The sequence below is a fragment of the Sphaeramia orbicularis genome, chromosome 14 (genome assembly GCF_902148855.1).
Source record: "Sphaeramia orbicularis chromosome 14, fSphaOr1.1, whole genome shotgun sequence".
Lineage (NCBI taxonomy): Eukaryota > Metazoa > Chordata > Actinopteri > Kurtiformes > Apogonidae > Sphaeramia > Sphaeramia orbicularis.
In genome coordinates this window covers 36,344,207-36,370,896 of record NC_043970.1, presented here as the reverse complement: position 1 = coordinate 36,370,896, position 26,690 = coordinate 36,344,207, and the positions used below count along the sequence as shown (strand labels likewise).

Below are 26,690 nucleotides of genomic sequence, written 5' to 3'. Positions count from 1 at the left end.
TTAAAGTGGATATTATAACTTGTCTCAGCTGGTTTGGGTGAGTCATGTGCTGTCATACGGAGGATCAGTCTGATATGTTTTATCTTCACCAGGAGATGGCAGCATTTCACACCGGGCGCGTCGCCTCTGCCGCTAAATAAGAAGATGAAGCAGAAAAACTAACGCTGCCTTCAAGGACCTCAGTTAGATCCGGACATAATCTAGTGCAACGTTTGGTGTTCAGCATTTCTGAGAATTTCCATTTTCCCCATTTAATTGTTCAGATTTTAATCAGTCTGCAGTAGAAGTAAAACTGTGCGGCAGTTAAACTTAGAATATGGAAATTCAAAGACTTCATATTCTAGAGGAAAGAGATTTTTCTTTGACTTTAAAAAGCTTCAGAATGTAATGTATCAGCCTAATAAGTAAATTTTTAAATAATCCAAATTAGACATTATATAAATACTTTATTTATCCCAAACTGGGAAACGTGTGTAAACATGTTTAAATGGGTCATTACACTGAAAGTCAGTGATTGGCGATTTCGTTCAACTGGAATTTCTGTTTTCTTTATGCATATCTAGGGATGTTCTTCCATTGTTCCTAGGTTACCATGTGTATTCTTTACACAACTGCATTTCCCTTTTTTGTAATTTCAACTGGACAGATATTGGGTATTTCACCGTCCATCTAGGGGCCCCCCTCAAGCTCGGGCCCCAAGCAATTGCCTTGTTTGCCTACTGTGTTGCAGCAGCTCTGACCCTAATGTTTCCTCAGATCTGTATGATGAGAAATTACCTTTAGACATTTAATAACTGTTCAACTCTTCTCCTGTCTGTGGTTGATGATTCTCTGGACATTTCTGGACTCAAGTTTGATTTCCCAGTATGTTTCAGCACTAGCAGGTTTTTTTTTGTTTGTTTTTTTTCTTTAAAGTCATTGCTCTATGCTTATTAAATTATATTACTGTATATATAGCTATTGATAATTTACCATCAAAGTATTAATGAAGTATTTCTGCTCTGATCTGATAATTTGCATGTTTACATTTTCTGATAAACCAGATATGCAATATGTAAGCTATAAATGTGATCACTGGTGAGAATCATATGCATTTTCCAATTAAATTTACAGAAATGTTGATGATGTAAAGAAATAAATGTACACAACACATAAACACATAGTTATTTTTAATTTCTATTTCTACAAATACCTTCTTTTCCAAGTACGTGGATTTAACGTGAAAACTGAAATGTACTATTTTCATGAACGCCTCTCGGTCGTAACCCGGATGTTGTTTTAATCTTTTCCCTTTTTCTTTTAAGCCAAAAATATCTGTCATGTTCTTTATTATTGACTTTAAAGTTTTGCGGAAGATGTTTCTAAAATAATTATTTTGTCTAAATTCGCCATTTGGAAAGTTATAGCAACAGTTCGAAACCGGAAGTGGCTCTGAGGGCTAAAGTTAACATTTGTGAATGAAGATGAGTAGCTTCAGTTGTTGATATTTTTCTTAAAGTTAGTGGTTTTTTCGTGGTGGTTGTCCTCCAGGATGAGCCGGGAGCCTTATCCTTTCGTGGAGGACAGCTTCAGCCGCTTCCCGTCCCAGAGTAACATCTACGGGCTGTGTCAGGCCGGGGAACAGGAGCTGCTGGCGGCCACTCTCAAAGGGAAGGTGGTGTGTTTCCGGTACCAGGAGCTGCAGCAGAAGATCCGACCTGTGGCCAAGGAGGTCCAGTTCACCTACATCCCAGGTACCGACCCAGGACACAGCTCTGCCAGTCATACTACAACTGCTCATTCACCTTTGAAGACCTACAACTAATTTTATGATGATTTCCAAATAAATAATTCTCTACATTTAACCTTTCCCAAATGACTTCTCACAATTTATTATAATATTATTCTCTAAATTTTGCATTTTTCCGTCAAAATCAGGTATTTTCCTATATTTAATCATGTAATCATGAGTCAATTCAAAGATTATTATGTCAAAACAGAGGAAACTGAAGAAAATGTGACTCTTTCAGCAAAATATATCATTGACCCTTTATTGGGCAAGTGACTATTTTTGGTAATTTCCACACACATTACAAGACGGTTACAGTGAGTCAACAATCTTAGGTCCAATGTGGTCTACAGGGTCTGTAAGGTCCACCTCTGCATGAACAGTGAGTGTACCTGCTTTGTTAGATACTATGCAGTAATGGTACTAATGTAAGGAATGATGTTCAAAGGGAGAATGTGGATGTGGACAGGTGTCTGGGTCAGCACTTATGTTGGTCTAATGTTCTAAAACACAGGTGTCAAACTCCGGTCCTCGAGGGCCGGTATCCTGCATGTTTTAGATGTTTCCCTCGATGTTTCCCTCTTCCAGCACACCTGTCGTTATCAGGCCTCTGCAGAGTTGGATGATAGGCTTATCATTTGAATCAGGTGTGTTGGAAGAGGGAAACATCTAAAACATGCAGGATACCGGCCCTTGAGGATCTGAGTTTGACACCCCTGTTCTAAAATATACTGACAGGCACTAGAAACTTTGCGGTAGAAATGTCTGCATATTTCTACTTGTAGGGGGGTTGTAATTATTCATTGTGGATTTATTGATGACTTAGTGCTCGGGTAGTTGAGATAATGATGAGTTGTCATGTTGTCACGGTTCATTGCACATGGGTTGGTCTCTTTGCAAAAGTGGACCAAATACACATTGAGCAATACTCAGTGGGTATCTGCACAATTTGAGGATTGGTTTTGAAGACCTATATAAAGGCCCAAAAAAGGCCACCATTGTTAGTCCAGTGAACGGCATCATGCCATGTCTATCATGAGAACAACGTCTCCAGGCACTGGGTATGGTGGAGGCCGGTTTGAGCTCCAGTGATATAGCCAGGCCTATGGGCTGTTCCCAACGCACAATCAGAAACCTGGTTGAACGCCACAACACCACAGGCTCTGCTGACCATAGACCGCGTCCTGGGTGAGAGAGAGTGACAACTCCCGACCAGGACCGCTACTGTTGTGACTTTGTGTTTGGCAGGTGCCGTTTTCTTTTGTTAAGTTTTTTGTTCTGAAATTATTCTTGAAACTTTAGATTTTTGTTTCTGTATGCCAATATCCTAAAAAAAAAAAGATTCATATGAAAAAATTCCAGTTTAGGGTTTCAGTATAAAAATTATGTCGAAAAATATGGTCTCAAAGTTTTCATTGATGGTGAGTGTACATGTTCCTTTCACCTTGTTTTTCTTGTATTTTTTTATAAACATATATATATATATATATGTATATACACATATATATATATATAAATACACACACACACACACACACACATATATATATATGTGTGTGTATGTGTGTGTGTGTATATATATATATATATATATATGGAGGCTACTTTGTAATTTTTTTTGTGCCACTCTTGGGTAAGGAAACAAATATGGTAACTTCAGTGACCTTGATTTTCTACATGACAATAAAAATTTTTTGAAAAATTCACAAAAGTAATAAAGTCTTGTTATATCCTACAATAGCACATTATGGTTGAAATTTGGAATTTGAGTATTTCTATGTGTGCCTTATAAAGGGTTAACTAAACATAAATGTCTCCAATTGCTGTCATTTATCAAACTACATGGGTTTTACTGGTGAATCAACGGTATGAACCGGAGTGTCAAACTCAATGTAGTTCAGGGGTCACATTCAGCCCAATATGATCTCAAGCAGGACGGGCCAGTAAAATAATGGCATAATAACTACTGATAATAAAAAAGACGAGTGAGGGAACCACAAGTATAATAACTAATTTTCTAAAGCAGCGTTTCAGACATAGCATATACAGCACTTATGCAGATACAGTACCATAAACATAAAATCCATATCTATTAAACCATAGATCTCCCTCCACCCTAAATAAAAATGTGTCAATTCTTAAAAAAAAAAACCCAAGTTGATTCTGATCATTTTGACTGATCAACTAAGCAATTATTCATGCAAATCCCTAGATTGGATGTATATTAACAACTGAAACAAGGTTAAATATGCTGTATTCAAACTTCACATGCTGCATCAGCTGATAGTTTACATTATCACTCTGTTAGCTTAGCTCTGTTTTTGGACAGAAAACAGTTACAGTAAAACCACAAATCACCTCTGTTGTCTGTACAGTTTCTGTTGTCAATAGTTGAACTAAAGATCTGTTTGGAATCATCTAAACAAAGTCAGAAATGTCACAGTTTAGTCTGAACTGTGGATCAATAAATGACAACTTAGCAAAGATAATAATATCACATGATAACTTTATACCTTCTTCAGCCTCAGAATCAAACTACCCTGTGCAGAAGAAACACTGCCACTTCAGCACCAAACTCCATTCTGTTCATTTAGAGCCTTGTCCAGTGGAGAAAACAACTACAGTTCTAACAGCTTTTACACTGAGTCACTTTCTTTGACTCCCAAAGTTGTTTCTTAGTGGTTCTCATCCCATTTGGTCACTTCCTAATGCTTTGTTTAAACGCCCTGTGGTGTTAGTTTTCCTTGCCATGGGAGAACAGCAGGGTGACTCACTACTCCCTCTAGTGGTCACATAAATCCCCTGGCCCGTCACTGGCAATAAATGGACTTTATGCACAGCACCACTACTTCAGGTGGGTCCTTTATTTCCTGTCTTTCATTATTGGACACACTGATTAATCCAGGTGTGTCTGCTACTTCTTGTTGTGACTGCTGATTAATTAGACACACCTGGATTAATCAGTGTGTCCAATAATGAAAGACAGGAAATAAAGGACGCACCTGAAGTTCAGGAAGTAGTGAGGCTGTGCATAGAGTCCATTCAGGTCATATCTCTGGAATCCAATACAATGGTATCTTTGGCAGAACATCACAGCTCTTTATTCTAAACCCTAATGATCATTATGGGTCATTTTAAAAAAAAAAAAAATGTTGGAAGTGTAAATACTACATATAGATCCTTTAAGGCAGTGTTTTTCAACCTTGGGGTCAGGACCCCACGTGGGGTTGCCTGGAATTCAAATGGGGTCGCCTGAAATTTCTAGTAATTGATTAAAAAAACAAAACAAAACAAAAAAAACTTACAAATAAAAAATATATGGTGAGTTGACAGACAATCCCAATACATAAAAGACATGACAAACTGTGAAGCTGAAACTGAAGCACTGTGGTTCTGTTTATCTGTCAAATGTTCATTGTGGTCGGTTTCAGATGCTGCAGCTCTTTCATAATTCATAGTTTGAGTTATTGTTTGTTCAGTATTAACTGTCAGCCTTGTGAATCCAAGCTGGACTAACTGTACATATCCTGACCAAGAAAAATACAATTCTCACTTTGTGCAGTAATCTACACCTGGCTTTTCTGCCTCCGTCCATAATAATATACATTATATAGACTAAATGTCGTCTAAAATTAAAGTTTATTTGCAACATATTATAGCAAACTATTACATGATCAAAAACAAATTAATTTTAGCAAAAAAAAAAAAAAGTCTCTGTTTTGAATGTTTGGGGTCGCCAGAAATTTGTCACGTTAAAATGGGGACACAAGCCAAAAAAGGTTGGAAACCACTGCTTTAAGGCATCAGTAATTATCATCAGTTACACAGATTATTCTGAAATGAGCCTTAATGTGCTTTTACTTTTGGTTCTTTATGTTTGAGTAGTTCTAGATGCTAATGTTTCTAAATGCAGAGGTCTTTTTTCCACAGTGAGTCATAGATTGGAGCTCTTCCTCTACTTATAGAGTTAACCTGCTGACATACATTAAGTTACGAAGCGTCTGCCTCTTGTCCTTCCACTGTAGGAAACAAAATGATGTAACCCATGTTCATCTTTTTCCAGATGTGCCTTATGGGGACAGATCTGTTCTCCTCTTTACTCCTGAACTTTGGCATGCTAAAAGTAATATGTTCCACATGTCACTGTGAACCTTATATCATGCCATATCACATGTTTAGACCAGACCTGAATTTTATGGTTCAGGAGGCCCGTTTCCAGAGATTCCAAGGCAAAGCAAGGCAAGCACAAAATCGGATCAACAGCTGTTAGAGTTTAGACCCTATATCTTACGGCACATAATGTATGTAATGCTCTGAAAGTCATTTGGATGTATTTATATAGGTATTTAGATAATGCAGTCATTCAAAATAGAGCATTATGCCAGGTGGGTTTAATTTTTCTGTCATTTTTTAAAAATTACTTCAGTATATGTTCATGCAGTTGTAAGTAGGACATATAACAATTTCAGAGTATAAAAGGCTACAATATTAAGCTCCAATGCGTGTGTACTACTTCAAGTTTGTAGAAATGTGATGTTTCATACAGCTTGAGTCATCAGTATTTCAGCTCTCAGGCCACCATGACTCAGGACGTAGAGCGGGGTGTCCAATAATAGAAGGGTTGACAGTTCAAATTCCGCTCTGTCCTAGGGCAAGACACTTTACCCACTTTGCCTCCAGTGTGACTCACACTTGCGTATGAATGTTTGGTGGTGGTCGGAAGGTCCATTTGGCATGAATTCCACGCTTCCTGAGGCTACAAATGTAGCTTACCACCACCAGAGTTTGAATGTGAGAGCGAATGAATAATGGATCAATCATGTAAAGCATTATAGAAATCTAATCCATTATTATTTACCAAATTTGATCTTTTTTTTTTTTTTTTAAGTCGATGCTGAAATTGTATCAATCGATGCTTTCAACAAATCCCCCCCCAAACGAGGCCTGGTGGTGGGCATCACATTCATTAAGGTATGTTTATTCTCACTTCTTTTCCTAAAGTACATCATGGTGTTACTCACAGCTCATCTCCTGCAGGACTCGGGTGACAAAGCCACTCCATTCCTGAATATCTACTGCGACTACGAACCTGGATCGGAGTTTAACCTGGAGTCTATCGCACGTGAGTGAAGTAATCTCCATCTGTGCAGAATGTTTCCTCTCCGACAGATGTTTCATATGCAGATGTTTGTGTGTTTCTGCTAATAGAAAGTTGCCTGAATCTGGAGTTGCAGTTCACACCCTTCCAGCTCTACCACACTGAGTGAGTCTGCTGCTGTCGAGGTGTTGTACACTGTGAGATCTGTATGAAAACAACACACACTGAGCTCCCATGCCTGTTCGATTCCATGTATTCTAATTGATGAAAGACTGTTTCTTACCATCTCGTATTTATTTCATTGAAACGCACAAAAAAGCAAAGATATAACCCCAAAAAATGTGTAGGTGAGACCAAACCTCCAAACATTAAGCACAAACAAGACAAAAAATTGAAGAAAATACAAAATAAGCCCTAAAACATCATGTACAAGTGGTGAGTGTGTTTGAGTGCCATTAAAGGTGTCGTATCTTGTCTTTTATGTGATGGATTATATAATGGAGCCTTTCAGATTCTTAATGTTACTGACCTTTCCTGTCTGTATTAGAGTGCAGTGTGATGATGGAGGCAGTGAGACGGTGTTCCTGCTCAGCGGTCACGACCAGAGGATCCACCTGTACAAAGAGGTTTGTTAAACATGATGAAACCATAACCTAAACCTACCCCCCGCTTACACACACACACACACACACACACACACACACACACACACACACACACACACACACACACACACACTATATGGACAAAAGTATTTGGACACATTGAATTCAGGTGTTTCTTTTGTAACGGGTGTGGGCTACAAAACAATATTGACAAATGTCATAATATATTTTTTTATTGTGATAAATATCATTGCATTGCTTTGGTTAGTTTTTTCAAATTGTTATCTGTGCTTCCAAAATGCCTCAGATATGTTTTTTACTCAGTTTCTCTCAACATTGTTTTTTTTTTTTAATCCATGATTTTGATTTTAAATGTTCTACCTCTAAATTTCTAAAATATTTTTCAAAAATATTAGTACACATCATGGCTACATTGTAAGATGTCTTGTTCATGCTGATTTGAGATAGAAACATCAGTATTTCCTTAAACTTTAATGGGAGATTTTTCTTCCCAAGTGAGATGTAAAGAAAGTAGATGGTTAGTTGTGGTAGAAAAGTATTGTTTACAGTCAGAACATGAACAATATTTTTGTAGAAATTTAGAGGTAGAACATTTAAAATCATAATCAAAAACAAAACTAAATCAATGAATATCAATGTTGAGAGGAATTAAGTTAAAACCATCTCTGAGGCATTTTGGAAGTAAAGATAACAATTTAAACAAAACTAACCAACGCAATGCACTGGTAATTATAACAATATAAACTATATTATGAGATTTGTCATTATGGTTTTGTATCCCAGACTCCTGTTAGAAAAGAAACACCTAAATTCAACGTGTCCAAATACTTTTGTCCACATAGTGTATAATTAGGATTGAATATGCATTTTAACTGTATTTATGTAAAAGAAAATCTGTGCCATTAGTAGAATATAATGAACACATTTGACATGACACAATATTCTATTTGTAGCTGCAGTGCTCAATAGTTTTTTGCCATTATTGAGTAAAATTTCATTATCACATAACGCCATTTTGTAATTCAAGTGTCTGAAAGGAAACAAGAATTCTACTCTTTCTTCTGGACTCTGTTTTCAGGCTGTAGAAAATCCACCCTTTGACACATTATCTACATAACGACAGGTGGTTAAATATACATCACACATCACACTGTGTTTATGGAAGTAAATATGGATCTCTCCAGTTTCCGCCTCCTCCAGCGCAGAATTGTCTGTGGTATTTTAGTGATGTAACAGTTGGATGAAATGCGACATGACCTTTCAGTCTGAAGTTGCATGGCAAAACATCAGATATGTATCCGATTTAGGAACACACATGGGTCTGTTTTGAAAAAATCTGATTTGTGTTGTTCAGACTGTCATAAAAAATCATATATGGGTCACATATGAGCAAAAGAGTCAGGTTAGAGGCCCTTTCACCTGCAGTGTGAACATAACCTAATTGTCTGGAGGCTATCCTGTGTGTGTGTGTGTGTGTATGGTGTGTGTGTGTGTGTGGGGGGGGGGGGGCACTAGAGGACTGGAGCTGTTGAGCAAATTCTTATTTTCACATCACAGTGTTTATATAAACCCTGAAACACAGTAAAAATGTATTTGATAATATGGGATCTTTAATGTGCAGCTTTGGAAGTAATTATTAACCCAGTGTTACGTGGTGTTGACGTGTGTTTTCTGCCTCTTCATTTGTGGGTCTTGATGGTCCAGAATAGAATAGAATAGAATAGAATAGAATAGAATAGGCTTCATTGAGCATACAGTGAAATTTGTTGTGCTACTCCTTTAATTTGCCACTAGTTAAAAACACAGCCTCCACACATTCATTCATACATTCATATAAATAATGAATAAAAACAACAAATAAATGTATAAAAGCAATAAATAAGAACATGATTGATATGGTTGTATATTTGAGTCTGTTCAAGGTGTGTAAAAACAAACTCTGGTCTGTTTTCTATCGGAGGTTGTAATAAATCTTGACTCCTCTTGATGAAAAAACAAAATCTACATCTTCTCATCTTGAAATTCTCTTCTATTGAGTCATTTTAATTTGGACGTTATGCCGTCATCTTACAGATATTTTTATTCACCTTGTGTCATATTTGGGTATTTATATATTCTGATTTTGTATATAATAAATTGAATATTTTTTATCTTCTTTTATATCAATGAAGCAAAATGATTAAAGTCTTATGTTGAATTTCAGCAGAAAATCCAGAGGTTGTTTAATAGTTATTTCCAAAGCTGTACATTTCTTTCTCTCCAGAACTCCATGTATAAATCTGAGTTCTGTAGTGTGTGCTCACAGTTTTACAATCCAGGCTCAGGTTGTAACTCATTTTAATCTGATTTATTATTCTTTCTTTTTGATCCTGCATGCTTTAATGTGTCGTTCCAACTCATCCGAAGTTACAAACCGTGGAAATACAATGCGAAACCGTTGTGTATAAACTCCGAGAAGTGATTTACACGTGGCTCTTATGTTTTCTCACCTGAACCCAGAAAGGCTCAGTATTTCTCTTCTCTTTTTGTGAGTGGAAAATCTCAATAGAAAGTGGAAAAAGTAGAAAACGAGTAGTGAGTCTCTGTGCTGTCAAAAAGGAGATGAAAGTAACAGGAAGCACCAGAGATTTAATGTTACTTTGTATGTGACGACATGTTGACTTCGACCAATCATGTTCAGATCAGAGAATCATTCAGCCTGACTCTTCTGTTTCTGACAGAACGCCTCTCTGCACCAGTTTGAGGAGCAGCCAGTGGAAAGACTCTTCCCTGAACTGGAACAACTGCCCAGCAAGTCAGTTTTTTCTTTACTGTGTCAAAAAAAGAAAGAAAAAGGTTGCACCATCTTACCAAACATGTTAGTCCAACATTCTGTTTGTTGGTTTAGTAAAGTTCTAATGACCACACATATGCATATATTTCTCAGTCTCTGTATTAAGATCCAATCTGGAAAAAAAGAAAAAAAGAAAAGATCCAGTCTGGATATATGTGAAGTATATACAGCGGTAAAAACACAAGTTTCAGGTTAAAAACAGCTTCTATAAACCAAAGTGATAGTATTTTTTTTTAATTTATTTTTTTAAGTTTAGTTTATTTTGAATTTGCAACAAAACAAAGTAATCTTACTTAGTCCTTAGAAATAAAATAGATAGTAAGAAATCACGGAAGAAAACTTATACATATAGATGAAAACAAAGTATGACGTCATTTGCACATTCGAAAAGGAGTGTGAGGAACTAAAACTTATTTAATCCCACTCCTCCACACAACAGTCTATCCTTTAGCTTCCTATCAGCATAATATATGAAAAATTAAGTCCCTTAGATCTCTTACGAGTAATTAACCTCACTTATCATTCTCACATGCACATCCATACACACCCATATTGACATACAAAAAAGTAAATAAATAAGTACATACATACATAAATCGTTGAAGGCAATACACAGTAAAGTAAACAGTAAGACAAAGTAAACAACAACAGCAATCAAATAAAACATAACAATCAAACACAAAAAACAAAGAACAAACGAAATAAGACAAGACAGAATATTAATGTAACGTAAATATTAGGACCCTCTGTCTTTGTACTGGGACCAGACCATCTCTCTATATACCAGTTTAAATCCAGTAACAATAGTTAGACCTCCCTTTGTACTTAACATGTCTTTAACCCTTTTGTTCAGACAATATGAGATTTACTGCTTTAATTGTCTGATGTTTTATTCCAGGTTTCATTCAACACATATCAGATGTTTCTAATAGTTTGTGCTGCTTCCTGTCATGGGGTCAGAGGTCACACTAAATACTGACTTTAACCTCTACAACCCATTTAGTTCAGTTTTTGTGTGTCTTTTATGGCTGTGCACATATTTTCTGTATTTTCTAGTTGTATCTAAAGGAAAGAGAAGGATAAACCAATTAATATATTCATTTCAACTTTAAAAAAACAACAAAGATAAAGGTGGTGTAAGACTTCTATATAGGACTGAATGAATCTTGCCTTCAACTAACTTAGTGTTTAATAAGCAGTATACTTTTTCACCCTGAAATCTGTGATTCTATACCTGGTTTTTCCTCTCACTTTACCAAACACTTAAGAAAAATTAATGAAAATATGACAGTTCCAATGACTGCAGATTTTAGGGGTTATTTTTGTGTATTTTTGTTGGATGCCTTGAAGGGAAGAAGTGATTCAGAGTCATAAACTATCATCTTGAAACCCTGTTAAAAAGGTTTCAAATCCTCCTCCTTCCTCCCGTAGAGCAATATTTCTGATTATCACAAAATTGCAGCGCCATATCACCAAAATACAACAACTGCAGTTACAAATAACTGGAATTCAGTGTAATTCTTATAAAATAATAACATTTTTGTTGTGGATGACTCATAATTTGATGGATGCCGTTGCCTTGTAATTTACAGTGTAGGAAAAACCCAGGATCTGTAATAGAAGCATAAAATATTTGGCTCATGATCTGCTATGGAAGAGAGAAATTATCATTAGCTAATGGGAAACATGCTACATCATTTTGTTTTATGTAATTTTTATTGTGTTTTATCAAACAACACAGAGATTTAGGCATAATTTTTAGAATTTGCAGTGATAGTAAATTGACATAACGCAAAAAGTAGTGATATAAACCATAATAAAGAGTCAGAGATGGCTCAGTGTATGTTAGGAGTTCTTAAAATGGAAGGAAATTACACTTATCCCATTAAAAGCAGTATGGTTCTATACTTGTTTTTTTTCTCACTCTACCAAATGCTTAAGAAAAATTAATGAAAATATGACAGTTCCAAAGATTGCAGATTTTAGGGGTTATTTTCCTGCAACATTTGTTGGATGCCTTGAAGGGAAAAAGTGATTCAGAGTCATAAACTATCATCTTGAAACCTTGTAAAAAGGTTTCAAATCCTCCTTCTTACTCCCGTAGAGCAATATTTCTGATTGTCACAATATTGCAGCACCACATCACCATAATGCAACAACTACAGTTACAAATAACAGAAATTCAGTACAATTCTTATAAAATAATAATATTTTTGTTGTGGATGACTCATAATTTGATGGATGCCGTTGCCTTGTAATTCACAGTGTAGGAAAAACCCAGGATCTGTAATAAAAACATAAAATATTTGGTTCATGCTCTGCTATGGGAGAGAGAAATTATCATTGGCTAATGGGAAACACATGTTTTATCAAACAACACAGAGACTGAGGCATAATTTATAGAATTTGCAATGACAGTAAATTGACATAACGCAAAAAGAAGTGATATAAAGAGTCAGAGTGTATGTTAGGAGTTCTGAAAATGGAAGGAAATGACACTTATCACATTAAAAGCAGTATGGTTCTGTACCTGTTTTTGCCATTACTTTACCAAACACTTCTTCAGGTGAAAAACACTGTGGAATATATGACAAAGTTCTTGTGGTTGCAGATTTTAGGGATTGTCTTGTTTTCTTCACATTTCCAGTTTAGACAGACCTTAACATTTGCTGGAGGTCTTTGAGGAAAAATGGTTTAGTGTCATAAACTATCAGCTTGGACCCCAAAAATTTTAAAAGCCTCCTTCTCACACCTGTAGAGTAATATTTCTAATGGTCCACACGCCATCATAATGCCAAAATTAGGGAAATCTATAGTGCGATACTTGTGGAGGAAAAAAAATGGAATGAATGGATGAGGCTGCTTCGTAATTCCTAAAATCGGAAAAAGATAGGATTTATAATAATAAATATGTTGTTCATGCTCTGCTGTGGAGAGGGAAATCATCATCAGCTTAAGTGAATCATGGTGCTTAGATAATGTTATTTTGTTTAATTTTATTGTATCATATCACAGAACATCGAAGCACGTTACATGTAATTTAAAACAATAATGAAGCACAGAAAGACATCATTAATACATCAAAATTAAAAAGTGTGAAGTTCATTCATCATGTTGTCCGTCCTTCAGGGTCTCATAATTGTGCCAAATCTCCCAAAATGTGTCAAATCTAACTATTTTTGTGTTTTTTTCAAGGATAGAAAGGTTTAATGATGCTCCCCAACTGACTTTCCTTCCTGTCTAAGATGCATCTTTCTGCTTCCAGGACACAAACATCATTCCTCATGCAAAAACATTTTCATATGATATATTCATCAAATGCTCCTAACATCTAAAAATGTATCTAATCCCCCCAAAAATCTAAGGGAGCATTCATTATTCATCCGCTATGTATCAGTTTTGTAATATTTCTGTTTACATTAAAGCCTAAATTCTTTCATTCAGCTCTTTCTTTTTTTATAGTTTGGATTATTTCAGTATTTTTCTTTTTAACTCTGACTTCATCAGAATAGGACGGTCCTAAGTCACGGTGTTTTTCCCTTTTAAAGGTAAAGGGAGAAAGTCTGTAAGTCACTCATATGACAGATCTGAGCCTCTAGTGAATTTTATTAGTTCGGAAGAAAAACCCCCTGGTGAACGCCACGAATTCCCTTAAATCATATGTGACATTAAAAACAAATCTGAGTGGTTCTTGGATGAGGCCTGTCGTATATCTTAGACGTTACAAAGCCCTCTGGGTAAATGTTCAAAGCACAGACACTCCTCTTTACCAGTGATTTAACACTGATTTAGAGCATCTGGGGGCAGAAAAAGCATTTAATCAAAAATAGGAACTTGTAAATGCTTAGCTCTGCGGGTGTAAAGACATTATGTTTTTGTTTGTGTTGTGGTAAAATATTGACACAGTCTGTTAACATGTTCGTTGTATCCTTATAATAATTAATAGGGCTGCAGAATTAACTGGAATTTTCAGCCTGTGCGATTATGTAAACACAAAAGGCTGCAATTTAAAGGTCCAGAAATAGGGTTGTGTAATTGTAGAAAATGAGAAAATGGAAAAAAAATTAACATACCCTCTGCTGTCTGGTTATAGTTTGAATTTAGTGACACCAAGCAGAAAGAGGTACTGTGTTAAACACTGGTATTAACTTCAATATTAATCCAGTTATCAGCGGCAGGGAGCAAAAATACACAAACAGAGACTGAAACCACTAAACAAATCAACGCCATGTATCTACAGATTGTATCACTCACTGAATAAAGTATAAAGCTCGTTGTTTCCACACATCTGTATTATGGTATCATCAAGTTTTCTTCTTCAAACTAAAACTCACAGATGCTTATTTTGACAGTCGCTCAAAATAAAACTCTCTTATAATCTCCACGTGCTGTGTCAACTGATAGTTTACATTATAGCTCTGTTATCTTAGCTCTGTTTTTAGACAGAAAACAGCCACAGTAAAACCACAAATCACCTCCGTTTTCTGTACAGTTTGTGTTGTCAATAGCTGCACTAAAGATCTGTTTGGAATCATCCAAACATGGTCTGAACCATGGATCAACAAACAGCAATTTAGCAATTAGCAAAGATAATAACATTCCATAATAATTGTATACCTTCATAAGCCTCAGAATCAAACTCACCCGTGTAGAAGAAATGCTGTCATTTCAGCATCAAACTCCATTTTTTTCATTTGGAGCTGCATCCAGTGGTGAAAATAACAACAGTGCTTTTATATTTGATCATTTTGTCACTTTTGTCTACTCTAAAAGTTGTTTCTTCGTGGTTCTCATCCCACTTGGTCACTTTGTGATGCTTTGGCGTTAGTTTCTTTAGACATCTTTAGCACATAATATTAAAACTCTGTATTCTAAACACTTCAATGATGCTTTCTGTTCATTTTTGCATTAAAATGGGAATACAACATAAAAGCTCCTTTTATAAGTTCTTGTCCTTTTTTGATCTACTATATTTAAGTTTGTGTGTTTGACTTAAAACTTTTAAATGAATTCAGCTCAGTTATAAATCAGTTTTGCTCACAATGATTTCACTTTTTGAAATAGTGTGGCCTTATTTTGTCTGGGCTTTGAACACAGTGACATTGCTTTTCTTGTACAAGTAAAATATCAGAGTACCTCTTCTTCCACTCATGGGGTAAACTTATACATAAAATCATCATTAAATTAAATATTTATCGCAAAATGGCCCACAATAATTACAATATGACTTATTATTAATAGTAATTCTTGGTTTCATTTTAAATAGTTCTCAAAAACACCATGCATGAGTCTAAAGACATCTAATAAAACATCAAAATAACATATCAGTATTGGCAGGAATGTATACGGTATAAAGTAAAAACACAACCATAAAGTGTCAATGATGAAAACGCTGTATGTCAGTCACATATGTAACTCAGAGTTGTGTACTTGCAGTGTGATTTCTAACCATTCCTGCTGAATGTTTGTCATGTTTTTCCTCTTTCTTAGTGTGTTATGGTTGGACATGTTGAGTATCGGCAGTGGTCGGCGTCTGTCAGCTTTTGGATGTCAGAACAGCTGCGTTGGACTGGCCCTGGTCGACCAGACTGGACCAGGTGAGGAAACAAAACAAAAAAAAGAAAAACTCATAAAAACATCTTTGACATTCTGAGTGGGTCACCTCTGTCACACTTCTGTCATCACACATTTCTCTGCGATATTCCCTCCTGATCTGAAATGCAAAGATTAGAAACAACAGATGAGAGGAAATATACCTGCGAGATGAGATTCAGTCTAAGTGAGACAAAGGTGTGACATCTCATCATGCAGAAGCCGGTCTTATAAAGCGCTGTGTGTTTGTGTCAGATGTTTTGCAGAGCTGGCGGGTGCAGTTTGACAGTCCAATTTCTACAGTGCTGTTATTTCCTCTGAGCTGCAGACCTGAGCCACGCCAACCCAGTGCAGGGGAAAGTATGTTACTGCGCTGTTGTAGTTTTATAACACCAGATTGTTTATTTTCTGCCTTTTTCTTGTGCTGTGTAACTTACATATGTCATCACTGTTGAAATCAGGAGTAAACTTGAAGTACTTTGGTCTTTTCTTTTTTTTTTTTTAGGCATAGAAACGGGAGGCTACAACCTTTTGGTGACTAGTACGATAGAGATGGCTGTTGTCTACAGGTCAGCACCAGATAAACATAGAAACATTTCATCCTGTTGTCGTATGGCTGTGTATGAATGACCAGAACTTTTTGGCTGACTGACCAATTTGCATAATTACCCCACCCCCAAAGGGGAGGCAAGGGGTATTGTATTTGGTTTGGTTTGTTTCTTTGGTTGGTAACATTCTAGCAGCAAAACTATTGGCTGAATTCATACCAAATTGGGTTTATAGATTGCCAGTCACCCAGAATAGATGTGATTACATTTTGGGAAAAGTAGGTAAAAGTTCCCATTTTTTAGGAATTTTTCAAATCTTATTAACTTACTTATAATGGGGGAAATTTCTAATGTCAATAAAAACATCAATTTTGTTTCAATTTACTTCAGACTTGGCACATTTATAGAGGCAATTGATATACTGACATCGCCACACACATAGACATGATGACATCAGCTGGATCGATACCAAAATAAGATACAATATGTGTGAGGGGCGGGGTTTGTTGTGCCTGGCACCACTTGTTACTGTTGAGTCTATTGAGACTACAGTGGAACTGTTACAATGATATAATGATGAACAACATGAATAATTTCAGAACATTTTCCACCTTTAATGTGACCTGTAACCTGTAAAACTCAACTGAAAAACAACCTGAAATCTGAGACTGATCTAATCTAGTACCAGACAGAGGTTGGTCAACATGTAGTCTGTCGTAATTCTCATCTAAAATGCAGCTGTGTGGTTGTGATTAGGTTAGATTAGATTAGATTAGATTAGATTAGATTTAATTTAATTTAGGGCCGTCAAAATTAATGTGTTAACGTGGATTAATCCATCATCATGATTTGTCTGATTAAAATTTTTAACACAATTAACCCATCTGCAGTACAGAATGACTCTGAATGTCTCTGGCAACGCATGTTGGGCAGTTTGTCCAAGTAGAGTTACCGTCGCGCAAAATGTGCAAATGGGCAGTTGATCCGGTTGTGACAGGCAGCAGAACCAACCCATAAAGATGGAAGACACTAAACAGCATGTTGGTCCTCTAGATGGAAATATGTGGACAAAAAAAACCAAGACAGAACAGTTGACTGATATAAAGTATTATACACACTCTGCAGGAAGGAGTTTTCTTTGCACAGAAGCACTTCCATCTTAAAATACCACATTAATGCGAAGCATACGTTAGTCAGGGATTCTGCTAGCACTTTGGCTAATGCATTGCCCAGCTTGTGACAAATAGACTACATTAAGTGCATATATATTCCCTTCTTTCTTCAGTCTGTTTGCTCATGCAAAATGAAACACGATTAATATAGATAAAAATTAATGTTTAATCGTGATTAATCAAAATTTATTCACAGCAACGCTGTGATTAATCTGATTAAAAATTTTAATTGTTTGATAGCACTAATTAGATTACATTACATTACATTATATTATATTATATTACATAACAGTGGTGTAGAGATCGTTTATATCAACTGTATGTACCTGATGAATAAATCCGTTCCAAGTCAGACTAATAGAAACTTTTTTTTATTGTGAGAAGTAGTTAACAGGGTGTTGAAACCTATAACTAATAAGTTGAAACATGCGATGACACAACTCAAATGGAAAAAAAAAAGAAAAAGTAGTTGTCTCTTGCTGTTGACCACATATGTCATTTTGTATGTGTAATGTCATTTTATTTTTCTTAAATGGAAAATTGGCACGGAAAAAAGAACCAGTATCAAAGCCAGGGCATTAGTACTGCTATCTTATGTTTTTTGGATGATGCCCAGCTCTAGCGGTCACTGTGAACACCTCGGCGGAGGATGTGAGGTTGTTCTAAATGGATGTGTATTTTATTTTATTTTTTCAGAAATGTGCAGGAACACGGCTTGTCTCGCTCCGTGTGCCTTTCAGAAAGCGATCAGTGGGATGCGGTGCTGAGTGCTCTCGTCATTGATCTGGATTTTGACGGGCAGAAGGAAGTGCTGCTGGGAACGTATGGACAGGTTGGTATAATCTTCAGTCACGTGTTCATCACTAGTGGTGCCTTTAGTAAAATGACACTGAATACAATGGGCTGATAATTCACTGAATGAACACAAGAGATTGTATTAAATCCTATCCATTATGTGATGTATTAAAATTTATCTTTCAAGAATGATCTAAACTTTATAAATAGAGACAGAACAACAGGGTTTGCATGGGGGCTTGAAATCCTTGAAAATGCTTGAATTTCAATGTTGTCTTTTCAAGGTCTGGAAAGTGCTTGAATTTTAGTTTAAGTGCTTGAAGGTGCTTGCAATTCTAGCTCTCATGTGATTTTATTTATTTATTTTTAATATTAACTCCGTCAGGTAAGATGGCAGGCCAAAGCTACTTCCTGACAGGTGGTACATTTTGAAAAATAAAACTTCATGTCAAAAAAGAAAATTCCCAGGTGTTCTTAGGTTGATTCCAGGTACATTTTTATCTTAATCTTTGGCTCAGTATGAGGAAAACCAAGTGGCTTCCCTTTTTTTGGATAAAACTTTGTGTTCTCCCTTAATTTCTAAACTTTTTGCTATTACGAAACATTATTTTAGATGTTTATAGCATATTACAATGTACATCACTGTGATAAGAAATGAAAAAAATAATCATATGCATGTATATTCCTGTAGATATGGATTTGACCCCAGTGATAAGGTGCTGAAATCTGAAAATGACCCTTAAAAGTGCTTGAATTTGACCTTGAAAAATGTGTACGAACCCTGGAACAAGTAACTTTCACATTCTATAAATGATTCAGTACAATAGGTTATCTATTTATATGCAATATAAAATAAAGGACGTGTTCTAAAAAGATTTCAGTACAAATTCTGGAGCAGTAACATTCACCAAGGGGCTGTTTTCACACTGTAACTGACTTAAATGTCTCCGACATAAGCAGCTCTGACAGTTTCAGGTCCTTCTGTAAATTATTCCAAGAAGAAGGGCGGCATGGTTGAGGGTTTTATTCTGTCTAACTCTGCTTTAAACCCCACACAAGATGATATTCAGAGAAATTCAACTACACAGAGAGATATAAATAGACAAATAATGGAACAAATCCAAAGCGTTTAGGGTCTTAATGCCTCATCTCTGAGTTTACTAGGAGCCTTAAGCATCAACAAGTTAATGCTGCTGTATTGATTACAATTACCATCTTCTTAGCATTAGCTGCGAAGAAGTTGAAGAAAAAAGTGAAAACAGTGTATTGTGGGATGCGGTTTATTTTCCTCACCTACAAGTCCCTCCATAACCTGGCCCCTCCCTATCGCACTGATCCCCTTCAGCAGCACTGCCCCACCCGCCGCCTCAGATCAACCAACACTAACCTCCTCACTCCCACCACTAGGACAAAGCACTGGACCTTAGGGGACCTAGCCTTCGCTGCAGCCACCCCCACCCTATGGAACTCACTCCCACAAATCATCAGGAACTCAGACTCAATACAAAACTTCAAATCACTACTCAAAACTCACCTGTTCAAACTTGCATTTTCTTGAGCCTCTTTTTTTTCTCTCTGTTTTTGTTTTGTTTGTGAAGCGTCTTTGAGTGTCGAAAAAAGCGCTATATAATGGATTTATATAGCGCCTTTCTAGACACCCAAAGCGCTTCACATTATTGACCCATTATTCATTCGCTCTCACATTCACACTCTGGTGATGGTAAACTACATTTGTAGCCACAGCTGTCCTGGGACAGACTGACAGAAGCGTGGCTGCCATTTTGCGCCTATGGCCCCTCCGACCACCACCACCACATTCATACACCAGTGTGAGTGGCACTGGAGGCAAGGAGGGTGAAGTGTCTTGCCCAAGGACACAACAGACTGACTGGGACAGAGCGGGATTCGAACTGCCAACCCTTCGGTTATTGGACGACCCGCTCTACCACCTGAGCCACAGCCGCCCGCTATATAAGTGTAATGTATTATTATCACACAGCAGCTCAAGCAGCACTAACAAGTTTAACCAGTGTGGTACATCTGGGCATCTTTGGCCGCATTTGGGTAGAATTGATATGTTCATAGAATGCAGGACGCTATTGTGAGGACTTTTAACTTCATCAACCTTTAGGAGACGACACATAAAACTAATTAGAACAAATCAGAGTGTCCATATTTCAAACTGGTATGGTCTAGTTACCCTCTCTCTTACCCTCTTCACCTTTCTCCTATTCTTCATTCACAATTTTTTTATGTTGTCTTTTGCTCTTGATGTTAGCTGCTGGCATTTTGACCAGGGTTCCCAGGAGTAAGAGGCCTGGATCTCAATCAAAAAAGTAAAGGATAAATAAAATAAAAAACAAGATTTTGTGTCACCATACCAAATAAAGCTGGAGATGCTGGTAGTTCTAAGAAATGATTATCAGGTTAAGCAGGTTAATGCGTTAAGTATATCTGAACAGGATGGGTTTGATGTTCATGTGTAAATAACTGATAATGATAATAGTCTTACATCTGTTTGCTCTGCAGGAACTTCTCTGTTACAAATTCCAGCCGGCAGTCGGAGGAGGAGATGGACAGTTTCAGCTGCAGTGGAGGCGGAGCTTCAAGAGTCCCTTGCTGTCCATCATCTACTTAGACTTGACAGGAGACGGGCTGCGAGAGCTGGCCATCCTCACATTGAAGGGGCTGCACGTTTTGCAGGTATGAAGCTCCATCATGTTGGTTAAAGCTGCCGCGTAGCCTCCCTTCGGGATGTTTGACTCTGCTGTTCTTCCTATCACTGTTCTGTATTTTAGCATAATGAACAGTGTAGTGCAGGAGACGGTACTCCAATAATGAGATTCTCAGTTAAAAAAAAAAAGAAATATGTAAAAAAGGAAGCACACCTCAAATTTCCAAGTCAAATCCGTTCTTCATTAAAATACTTATGCCCACTAGAGGAGAGGATGTTTTAAAGAAACGGACCCAGACAGAAACATTTAACGTTTTCACTCCACTGTGACACCAAATGGGTTTAATGAATGTGTTTTAAGTTAAGACTAGTTGTAACCTTTTGAAACCCACAAATGAGCATTAATGATTCTCCTTGTGCCCTGTAGGCTTTTTATTTCCCTATTTTTCACCTCCTCGATTTCTGCATTTCATTTAATAATGTCTCAATTCCTTAAAATGTTCATCGAACACTGAGGAGGAACCATGACAGAAGATAAACTTCCTTTGCTTCTGTGATCGAACATTTAACATGCAAAAGCAGCGATGTGATGCACATGTGGATTATAAAACTATGGCAGGGACAGGACTTTAAAAATGAAAGTTTACTTAATTAAAATCAGTACTTGTGTGATGTATGTATTAAATCAATAAATGCACGACAGCCCTACATCGCTCACTGACACACTGTGAATTGAATTAAAAGTTAATCTTACCCTCTTACCCTCTCGGAGTTCTGTCTGCGTTGCCATGGTAATGGTATGCAACGCTTGTATCAGTATATACGTTCTATACATCCATGTAACTAGAGGAACATCAGCTAAAAGCTCAACAAACCCAGTTTTCACGAAACAGAACACAATTCAAACAAACACTGAAATGGGCAAATATCTAAAACAAGCTAACAGTCTGAGACCAGCGTATGTCATGAATAATTTAGTAAAACAACAGACCAATGAGACAAACCTTGCAGTGCTAAGCTAACACTAAGCAGATGCAACAATACAAGTATTATTTCTCTACCTCTAAAACTCACTGAATGAGACAAAGAAGAACAAAAATAAAGGTTGCACTATGAAACAATGACTATTAATTTTGTCTTATCTTTGCTGTTTTCTGATCATAACTTGGTTTAATATGAATGAAGCTTCTGCTATCAGCTAATCAATTGGTTTTTGTTACATTAAACCGATTCTGAGTGGAAACAAATGGACCAGGGCTTAAGTTTACATGAAAACTCATAAAACACAGCAGTAAATGTAACAAAACATGTTGCAGATGTTACACGTCATATTAAATTAATATTTATGTATACAGTAAATCCATTTAAATCACCAGGTTACAGTTGCACTTCTTCCCACCCCTTTTCGGGCATGTAAATGGGACTATTGTGCTGTTCTTGTCTTAGATTGTTATGATTGTTGATATCTGTATTATTATTTATGTTTTCTTGTTCACATTTATGTTAAATTTCATTGCATGTTCGGAATAAATCACTAAATCAATCAAAAATCAATCAAATCAACCAGATTTTAGAAAATGGTACAGACTCACCACCTCTGATTTACATCATACTTAGTGTTATCATTCCTACTAAACACCATATGAAACTATATAAAGGTTTTATCAAAGCCACTTTTTCAGATACTGGGGAAGTGAAAATGTGGCCTGACCCTGAATGAGTGGTCCAGAAAAAGATGCTTTTAGCTCATGGTGGATGAAAGTACAAAGGAGGAAAATACAAAGACACCACAATAGCACTACAACATGAGCAATAAATACCAAAATTTGACAGATCTGATGTGGTTCAATATGGAGATAAGCTGCTCTAAAAGACATGAAGAAACATTTACAGATCCCAGAAAGCTGTGCATATGCAGTTGTAGATCTTCTTTTAATTAAGTTAAAGACAGCTGTACTTAAGGATGTCATGAATAGGTCAAAAGTAATGAGTTATTGGATTTAGTTTATTGGATTCTTCTTCTAGAAAATCAGTCTTGTATATTGTTTACTGGGATTGTTGACATTATTTTCTGAAAATATGAAGCAAATCACAGATGGTCAATTGGGAAAATATTCTGAAATGTGGTGATTTTATTAGGATCTACACACAAGACCTCCAGATGATGTTGAATGCACTGCTTTTTAGGTCACAATCATCACCATCAGTAAGAAAAGGCTGGGGCTATGGTTTGACAAGATTGAATAAGGTCCAACAATTTAATACAAGTCTTTAATTCACTAGAACTGTTAATGTTATTTCCAGAAAATATGAGGCAAATTGGAGATGGTCAACCTGGGTATTATTTAGACTGACTTTATTATTTAGAATGACTTGATGGTGCTGATGGCTCGTGTTGTTTCAACTCCTCCACTCACATCTCTGTGGGAGGGGATAAGATGCAAGGAGACAACTGGAGGAGGTGTAAAGTGGGAAATGATGAGGAGAATGACAGTAAAAACACAATTTTTAACATAATCTCTGTTTGTTGCCATCTAGTGAACAGTTTTAATTGTAAAAAAAAAAAAAAAAAAAAGTGGCCAGAAACTTAATCACATACATCACCGAGTGGCCACAAATCCTACCATCAGTTGAACCCCTGAATGCAACATATACTTTCTATAATCATCCAGACCTGCTTCAGTACCAGTTTCTTTTTCCGTCAATGAGTGCAACATGTGTAACTTATGTTTCCTTATGTAAGTTTATTTCAGATCACACATGCTCCACTCGCTTTCACTGCAAATCTTAATGAAATCCATTTTTAATTAATTATTCAGAGACAATCAGCTTTAGTGGTTAAGTAATAGTTTTTGTATAAAACTCCCAAAACTTGCACCAAATATGTTTAATTTTGCAAAAAGAAAAATTAATTAATAATTAAAAAGGACCAATTCTTTGTGTAGATGTAATTGTTTCCATAAACATAATAAATAACCAGCTGAACTTAAACCTAAACTGACAACAAAGACTTGATAGGGTTTAGTGAGTTTAATTCACATCCTGGATCGTTGCTTTACATGTCACTGCTCTGACTGGTTGTAGTGCTGTCCAATTCCATCCAGAGGAATTTTGGTCCATGCCGGCGGTAATTAGAAATTCACAAAAAAATCCCAGACTAATTCTCATTTGAGATTTGGCCCAATATTAGCTTAGCCCTCGTGCATATTAATGACTGCGCAGGGTAGTTTTATTGAGATGTCAGCCAAATTAATAAGTGACATTAGAGCCTTTTGTCGTCCTTGACTTGGAAATTTGAGACGTTACCTTTTTTTGTAATTTTTTTTGCATAATTAATAGTTCTACTTACAAGGACACATTTTAAACTAAGAACAGGTAGTACCTTTTACTGGGAAAGTCAAATTAAAGGAGTGTGATGTAATTAAAGAGCTCTACTGGCTTAAAGAGAAGAAGAAACTACAGAAATACAGTTGCGGAAAAAATTATTAGACCACCCCTTGTTTTCTTCAATTTCTTGTTCATTTTAATGCCTGGTACAACTAAAGGTACATTTGTTTGGACCAATATAATGATAACAACAAAAATAGCTCATAAGAGTTTAATTTCAGAGCTGATATCTAGCCATTTTCCATGTTTTCTTGATAATAACCAAAATCACTTCAGTTCTTACATCAATAGCTATGGCGTTGTACTGACAAAAACAGTGTTTTTAGGCATTCCATGTTTTCTTTTCTGTCTGTTTTAGTCACATGATACACACAGGAGTTAGTACTTGATTGCATAACCATTGTTTTTGATAATTTTGATGGTTTAAGAATGTTTTCTGCAACTGTATATAGAGAAGAAATGATTTAAGGTCTGCTCTTGTCATCTGGCTCTTCTTATTCTGTCCACCTGTAAACTGCAGCTGAACGGAGTCCAAGAAAAATGTTCCCATGGGGACAATAATATCTTATCTTATCTTATCTTATCTTATCTTATCTTATCTTATCTTATCTTATCTTATCTTATCTTATCTTATCTTATCTTATCTTATTTTGTCTTATCTTATCTGTGGTGGTTTGTTATTGATGTTTTCCTCTGAAAAATATGTTTTATTCTTTGAAACAACTCATGCCATCACTGTCTCACATTTCTGTCCTGCGACAAATACCTATCATTAAGTCACCCTCAATTTTTTCATTAGGCCTTAGAGTCATTAAATAAACTCTTAAATGTGGATTTTATCTAATTTCATTTATCCATCTTTAATGAGTCAAGCTGTGCTGCTTTTGTCACTTTTTCTAAGGTTGAAGAGCTGATACTGTTATACTTAATACACAAAATATATACTTTCTATAATACTCATATCCCTCCAGGTATTGATATTTATTGTTTTTACTTGCAATATTAGTCTAGTCTTAAATCTGACTAAAAATCATCCTTAAACGCTGACAGTCATAAACACCATGTGACAGCTTCTATTTCATTTCCAAAGCGATGCTCAGTGCTGACAGAGTGGAAATATGTTGTGTCTGTTTTCATTTCTTTGTAGATATTTGACGTTACGTTGTGCTCCCTCTCCTTTCAGCACAGTCTCACCTGCACGGCCGACTTGGTCCTTGAACGCCTCTCCCAGAGGGTGTCAGCACTGACGACCTCTGGCTTCGGCTCCGAGCTGGAATCGGATGGAGCTCAAGAAGCAGAGGAGAAGGAGTTCACAGATCAGTAGTGCATTTAGTGTGACTGTGTGAGTCAGAAGAGGCATTGTTTACAGGTGAAAGTGTGTGATTTGGGATTAAATGCAGCTGTGGTTGAAAAAAACAAACAAACACACCTCTTAAAAATAAAACGTCATCTGCCTTAGCCTACAAGACACACACCCTCTGTCATCAAAGAGCTCATTATGTTAATAAATGCATTGATAAATGTTATCTTCACCTGTAATGAGGGATATGCTCCTCGGGAATATGTAATTATGAAACGGTGTAAATAGTGTGCTGTAATTTGCAGATAATAAATTACACGTTTGGGTCTGGATGTGTTAAAATCAGTTTATTTCACATGGAAAAGGAGACAAGTAGTTTCTGTTAAGGGGAACAGGTGAATATAATTGGGAAATGTGCAAAAAAAGTGTAAAATATAATATTATGAGGCACTAAATTGAACATAACCCAGATAGTAAAATCATTATGGCTTAAATTTGGCCCAAAACTGGCATGCCATTTTGGTGCAGTTCTGGGTGGATGGCCCAAAATAGGCAAGCCAAAATCAAACCAGAAGGAAACCAAAATTCACCCAAAACTAATGGTGGACTTCCAAAATATAGCTATAATTGTCCGGGAAAAGCCCCAAATCCCCATAATCCAGCCAAAAAGCAGCCAAAACTGACCCAAAGAGAGGCCAAAAGGAGGCCAAAATTCACCCAAAATTTGTAATGATCATGCTTTTAAAATGAAGTGGGGTTTTCTTCTGGGTAGAAATTCCTGCCTCTTTGCACAGTGTTTTAGCTTTACAGAAATATGCCAAAACACAACCAAAAAACATCCATATATGGAATAAGGTGTTGCCGCTCTTTAGTCAATCTTTTGGCTTGCCATAAACA

The 26,690-nt window shown here is 36.4% G+C and overlaps 1 protein-coding gene across 1 annotated transcript; it reads left to right on the top strand.

Annotated features, from left to right (window-relative positions):
- The first annotated feature begins 1,271 nt into the window (after positions 1-1,271).
- Positions 1,272-26,125, top strand: kptn (kaptin (actin binding protein)). Its single transcript, XM_030155091.1, has 12 exons — positions 1,272-1,733; positions 6,657-6,739; positions 6,806-6,890; positions 6,977-7,031; positions 7,414-7,492; positions 10,213-10,286; positions 15,816-15,922; positions 16,173-16,277; positions 16,423-16,486; positions 18,334-18,469; positions 20,962-21,135; positions 25,677-26,125. The coding sequence occupies exons 1-12, from the start codon at positions 1,532-1,534 to the stop codon at positions 25,815-25,817; spliced, it is 1,305 nt and encodes a 434-aa protein (XP_030010951.1). The 5' UTR covers positions 1,272-1,531; the 3' UTR covers positions 25,818-26,125.
- Positions 26,126-26,690: the final 565 nt, after the last annotated feature.